Here is a 6,165-nt window from a genome sequence, read left to right as displayed (position 1 = left end):
TGGTCACCTAAACAAAGTTTGGAACCGTGAAGGAACCTTAAAAAAACGACTGACGGCTGGGTTACACCAAGAAACACCCACGTGGAAGCACACCAATGGCCCCTGCGAGGCATCACCCTCATCCACCCGCAAGCGCTGGGCCACAGCCCGTCACCCCCACCCGCGGCAGGCTCCACCCGCGGCAGCCTCCGCGCTCCCCGGTCGCCAGGGACTCGGCCGCCCGGCACGGGCCCGCGCTCAGCCCCCGAGGCCGCCGTCCCCCGCCTCCGCGATCCGACGAAGGCGGCCCCGTCCGCACCCCAGGGACGGGACGGGACGGGACGGGACGGGACGGGACGGGACGGGACGGGACGGGACGGGACGTCCCCGGGGGACTGGGCAGGCGCGGCCGCCTCAGCCCCGCGCGGCACCAACCGCCGCTACCTCGCCGCGCGCGCGGGAAGCCGCGAAGCACCCCAGGGCGGGCGGCGGCGGGAGCATTTGGCGGGGGGGAGAGGCGGGCGCTGATTGGCCGGACGGGAGGGAGAGGGGCGGGGTGGAGCGGCGGTGACGGACATGCCCGTGCGGGCACGGGCGCGGCTCCCTCCGCCCAGCAGGGGGCGCCGCCGCACAGCGCAAGGTCAGCCGCGGCGGCGCCGCCGGCCGGGGGGGGTGGGGGCTGGGGGGGGGCACGTGTGCAGCGTGTGCTCGTGACGCAGGATTTATTTACCGATTTTAATAAGGCACGGGGCGCGGGGGTATAGATGGGCGGCGGCAGCTTGGCGACCACAGGAGGGGTGTCTTGCCTGACGGAAAGCGGGGGGGGGGGGGGGTAGCGGAGACGCAGATACCTGAGCATTTCCATCGAATCAGTTATATAAGGTGACGATGCCTGTTACGTAACCGCTGCGGCACCAGGCGGCCCTGTCGTCAGCGGAGCAGAAAACAAACCAACCACGGAACGTTCAGGTTACACAAAGCCAGCGCGGCGGGGGACGGGCCGGAGGGCTGGGAACGGCCCGGCAGAACGCGGCCCGCCCGCCGCCTCCAGCGGGCCTGCCCCGCCGGTAACGGGCGGGAAAGCCTCGCCCCCCGGCGAGCCAGCGGCCTGTCCCGCTGGTAACGGGCGGGAAAGCCACACGCGTGAGCCGGTCCGGGCAGAGAGGAGCGAGGCGATTTCACGCCGTGTAGGACCCAGCCGCAAAAGTCGTATTTGTCCTTGGTTTTGGGGAGTTGAAGGCAGGCGAGAAGAGAGAAGCACGCTCATAAGACGACAGAAATCTTGTTTACCCAGAGCCACGCTACCCAAAGGACACAGACGGACTCGGGGCTGTTTAGGCATGGTTTAAGGGGCACCCTGTAAGCCAGAGGTGCAGCCAGCACGAAGCTGTTATCACAGAATGGTCGGGGTTGGAAGGGACCTCTGGGGGTCATCTAGTCCAACCCCCCTGCCGAAGCAGGGTCTCCTACAGCAGGCTGCACAGGACCTTGTGGGTCTTGAGTATCTCCAGAGAAGGAGAATCCACAGCCTCTCTGGGCAACCTGTCCCAACAGTAAAGACCCAAGGCAGAAATTATGTCGAAGCCAGCCAACTCTGCCCTCCCTAGGCCCCTCCAAGCGCCTTCTGTCAGAAAGTCATCGGGTTAAGCAGAGAGAATACAACTTGGGTGACAGTTTAACAGCTCATCCACTTCTAATCCATTGCTTGTCCACCCCAGCTTATCCTATTTACATCTGACTGGTGTCACAATGTCAAGTCCTCACCATGCTTTTCAGAGCACCCCAGACAACAGAGATACTTCTAAAATTAAGGCTAGCAGTACTTGTCAGGCAGATCATATTACCAGAAACAGACCGTTAGTAAGACAAAGTGTTTTTTTTTTTCCTCTGCTCATAGTTCTTTGAGATGTTGCCCAAGGAAGCAGGCTTGTGGCAATCTGCGTGTGTAAATGCAACAAAGTTTCTCACCTCCCCCTTCTACCAAAGCTCTTGAGCCTGCTAACTAGAGGGACTGAATCCTTCTTAGGCTTTAATGACATTAAGTGGGCAGGTGACAGACTCCCGAATCCCCCGAGTAAGAAAGCTCAAGCTTTAGCCACTGTTTTAGGTCTCAGCAAATACAAATGGGACCACAAGGTCTACAAAGCCGCATGCTTCTTCGCTTCTGCTTGTTTAATTAGAGCTGAAGTTCTCTCCTACGCTTGAAGCGGAAGTGGCAACCTGATCTTAAATGAATGAAATGAGACAGTGTTCTTTAACTCAGGGCTTTATGTCTTGTAGGTTTAAGAATCAATCATAGCTCCTTTAAGGATTAGTTTGCAGAAGAAAAAAACCCACCACGAAACTTGAGGGGCCTAAGCAGCAGCAATGAAAATAGCCATTTTATTGCTTTTCATATGAAGCTTACCTTTAATATTCAAATCCCTGGAAATCTAAACCTAGGAAGGCAACTAGAGAGTGCAGCATTCCACAGCTTAGTTTTGTGACTGCACACACAAGCCCAAAGAAAGAACTTGCTAGATTCAATGTATTCACCACAAACTATGAAGTTTTACAGCTAACATCCTCAGGATCCATTGACTGTGAAAAGGATGGGGAAAAAAAAACCCAAGTGTTCAGTCTTACATGGCAAAAACTAAGAATTCAAAACTCGGCAATCTACCTAAACATCAATGTTAGTCCATACCCAGACAAGCAAGCAGCAGCATTAAGATTTCAGCCAAAGTTAAATCCTTTATGCAAAATATACTTTTAATAATTTAAGTGCTGCAGGTCCATGCAGTCACCAACCTCCAATGAAACTATCATGCCTGAGTTTCAGCTTCCTCATGTTCACAACTGGCGTATTCCTCCTTAAATATCAGCACCACACAATCCTCTCACACAGCATTCTGATTATGATTTCTGCGGTCCTTCATGAAAATCATCACAGGGCTACCCAAGACTCTTAGCACGCATATGAAAACAAACAGTGACGAAAATTTGTAAATCAGCTTTATTCAGCGATGACCATCATTTAGGCATCGGCAATAGTAACTTCAACTTCTACACCTGGTTCGATGCTGATGGAAGTGATCTGCTTCACGATCTCAGAAGGGCTGTGTAAGTCAATGAGCCGCTTATGGATACGCATTTGGAAACGATCCCAGGTCTTGGAACCTTCACCACAAGGCGTCTTCCTGGTAGTGATTCGCAGAGTCTGAACAAAATCACAAACACAGGGTATTTAGTTTATGTATACAGAAGACTAATCTACAATCAAATGAATCCACCTAAAAATACCGTATGGTATCTGTCATCAGAAAGTTACTTCTTAAGTTACATTCTACTGATGTTAACACTCCTTCCCTATACTCACTTAAAAAACTTAAAAAAACGCAATTAAAATAAATTGAAGGACAAAAGAGCCCCTCCCATGTTCAACATGTTTTTCATTAAACAGATGCCCCAAGTGTCAAAGCAACTTTTGAAACCATTATCTGTTTACACTGGGTCACCATCAATTTAGTAGTACTGCTTTTCATCTCAACTTTTTTTTTTTTAAAAAAGATGGTTTAACATTTGCAGAAAAAAACTTTTGAGACAGCAAAACAGTGTTAAGTACCTTGGTGGGCATGCGAACGGGTCCTTTCACCTTTAGGTTTTTTTCCTTAGCGCCTCTGATCAAGTCAGCACAGACTGAAAAAATACAAAATAGCTCAGGCTTTTGAGCGGTTTTTTTGCTTGTTTTCTTATGTGAAGATCTGAAACAAGAAGTTGGCTCAGAATAGCGTATGAAGTGATCATTGCCATTCATTTTAAGGGTTATCCTCACAGCCAACCACATCCAAGTGGAAATGTTATGCCATGGTTACCAAAATCATGTTACAACAGTAGGCCAAAGCCATTACTACAAGTTTAAGCTGTATTTAAGCTGTTATCAGCCTGAAGATCCTGCATGAAACAGTGATTCTACAACATTTAAATCACACGACTAAAACACCCACAAAGCCAGTTCCTAAACAAGAATAAACAGTTTCTTAAAGAATGTTAAAGACAACTCTTCATAACAAGAGCGACAAAGCATCAAACAAGAAACTGGGGCCTTTCAGTTCTTACACATTCGAGTAGTGACAAGTGAAACCTCCATGAGAACCGACGGGAAGAAGCGGCACTCCCTTAAGTTAGTCATTATGACATCAAGTTTTCAGCACGATGAAAAACCCCAACGTTAGCTTCCATTAAAAATTACATTAGAATCTACTTGTCAGTGGATGAAGTGCTTTAGGTTGACTTTGTCAGCCAAGCCACATACGAACAGGCAAACACTAACATTTTTAATTACAATTGGTTTCAATACACTGTATTTTGCAATACGCTATATCTTATATACCGTTCATTACCTAACAAGCCATCCCAGTTAAAAAAAAAAAGCATCACTCACCCTTCTCCAGTGATTTTACATTGCGACTTGTCAAAGTAATTCTAATGCGGTGAATTGCTACCTCTTGTTCCACAGGTGCTTTGCCAGTATCTTTAAACGCCTGAAATGTTGAAGTTACAGGTGTCAGACACTACAGTCGGCACCAGCCAATGCCTCTTAAAAACAGACTTCCAGAGCGTAAAGAATAATTTAGCCATGGGACTGTTCTGCTCTGCTGACTAGATGACATATGCAAAGGGTACGGAGGCATGGAAGAAACGCTGGGAAAGGAATGGCAAAGTTCTAACTGCTCTGAGGAGCAGCATTTTTTGAAGTGTCTAACTGTGTCTCACGGTGGGAAGCTGCAAGAACATCGCTCCCTGCTTTGCCTACATACAGCAGGCTGGCCAGCACCAACAATCCTCGACCCCAAAAACACTTAGGATTTCACACATCTCACCACCTGACCTCGCCACGAATTAAGTAACGAAGATATCGACAGAACAGCAACAGCGAGAACAAAATGGGGCGTCTGGCCACAAAGAGCAACTCGGCCACTCGGGAGACCGCCGTGAAGCGCTGATACAACCATACGATTACAAAAAATTGGGCATTGCTGTGGACCAAGGCAACCGATGAATAAAACCAGAAAGTGAAAACACGGGGGTAGAAAGGCCGTACAAAGCCGGGGATGAAACGCGGCAGTCCTCCCGCCGATGAGGCGCTGTCTGTCGTCTTCACGACGCACATTCCCCTAGCGAAATCCGATTTTACGGGCCCAGCGCCCAAGGCCCCGTCACCGCCACCCCCGCCGGGCCGAGGCCGCGGCCCCGCCGCCGCAGCGCGGACCCCGCTCCCGAGGGGGAGCCCGGCCAGCAGGAAGCGCCGTGGCCTGGCGCGTCCCGGGCCCGCGCACCGCCCGCCCCACCGGCCGCCTCGGGGGGCAGCGGGCGCAAGGCCCCTCCCGCGCCCCCGTCGCCTCCCAGGGGCTCCGGCAGCCGCACCGGCGGCGGGGATCCTTGACGGCTCCCCCCCCCCCCGCCCGGGCCCGCAGCGCCCAGGCCCGCAGCGCCCAGGCCCAGGCGGCAGCCGCGGGCCAGCACCGGCGCGGCGCATGCGGCCTCCCGGGCCTGGCAGCCACGCGGCGCTGCCGGCGGCGGCCCCCGTCCCGTCCCGTGTCCCCCCCGCCCCGACCCCCGCTCACCATGGCGGCAGCGGAGCCTTCCTGACCGACTTATTCCCGGGCGGGGGGGGGGGGGCGCGGGGCCCAGCGAACAGCGGTGAGCCAGGAGGCGGCGGCGGCGCGGGGAGAGGAGGCGGCGGCGGCGGTGGGGCCCTTATATAGCGAGCGGGGGAGGGAGCGGGAGCACCGCCTCCATCCGGGCGCCTCGGGACCTTTCACCCGCCGGGCCGCGGCCCGGAAGCGCCGGGCGGGCCGGGCCTGCTGCGTTCGGCGGCGGGTGAAGCGGCGCCAGGGGGCCGGCAGCGGGCCGTCCTGCGCTGCGGCTTGCTGCGGGGGGAGGTACCGGGGTTTGAGTCGCAAGCGGGCGTTCGTCGCTCTCAGGGCTGGCGAGCCCGTCCCAGTCTGAGGCTCTTTGCTTCTTGGGCTTCACTGGAAGTGGGGCTGTGAGCAGTAAAAATGGCGGCGGCGTTCGCTCTTAGGCACCGAAATTCATTTTACCGACCGAGGTCCCGGCGTGGATTCGGAGTGCCCTCGGTGGGAGCGGCGGTTGGTCGGGCCCGGCGCTGCCGGCTGCCCGCCCGTGCCGACGGACCGCTGGGCC

The 6,165-nt window shown here is 54.4% G+C and overlaps 1 protein-coding gene and 1 non-coding gene across 2 annotated transcripts; both read right to left on the bottom strand.

Annotated features, from left to right (window-relative positions):
* Positions 1 to 2,956: 2,956 nt before the first annotated feature.
* RPS20 (ribosomal protein S20) lies at positions 2,957 to 5,698 on the bottom strand. Its single transcript, XM_075416131.1, has 4 exons — positions 5,586 to 5,698; positions 4,403 to 4,502; positions 3,584 to 3,657; positions 2,957 to 3,178 (listed from the first exon to the last, which is right to left on the bottom strand). The coding sequence occupies exons 1-4, from the start codon at positions 5,586 to 5,588 to the stop codon at positions 2,996 to 2,998; spliced, it is 360 nt and encodes a 119-aa protein (XP_075272246.1). The 5' UTR covers positions 5,589 to 5,698; the 3' UTR covers positions 2,957 to 2,995.
* Positions 3,734 to 3,798, bottom strand: LOC142360942 (small nucleolar RNA U54). The gene has a single exon (XR_012763546.1). It is a non-coding gene; the product is annotated as a small nucleolar RNA U54 (small nucleolar RNA).
* Positions 5,699 to 6,165: the final 467 nt, after the last annotated feature.

Source organism: Opisthocomus hoazin, chromosome 3 (assembly GCF_030867145.1).
Source record: "Opisthocomus hoazin isolate bOpiHoa1 chromosome 3, bOpiHoa1.hap1, whole genome shotgun sequence".
NCBI lineage: Eukaryota > Metazoa > Chordata > Aves > Opisthocomiformes > Opisthocomidae > Opisthocomus > Opisthocomus hoazin.
Note: the sequence above shows the minus strand (reverse complement) of the source record. Positions and strands in the feature narration are given on the sequence as shown.

What these genes read in the sequence shown, in the direction of transcription:
- RPS20 (XM_075416131.1), bottom strand. An exon ending in TGTAAAATCACTGGAGAAGG is followed by an intron (nt 3,658 to 4,402) that starts GTGAGTGATGCT and finishes GTATTTTTTCAG; the next exon opens with TCTGTGCTGACTTGATCAGA. An exon ending in CCGTTCGCATGCCCACCAAG is followed by an intron (nt 3,179 to 3,583) that starts GTACTTAACACT and finishes GATTTTGTTCAG; the next exon opens with ACTCTGCGAATCACTACCAG.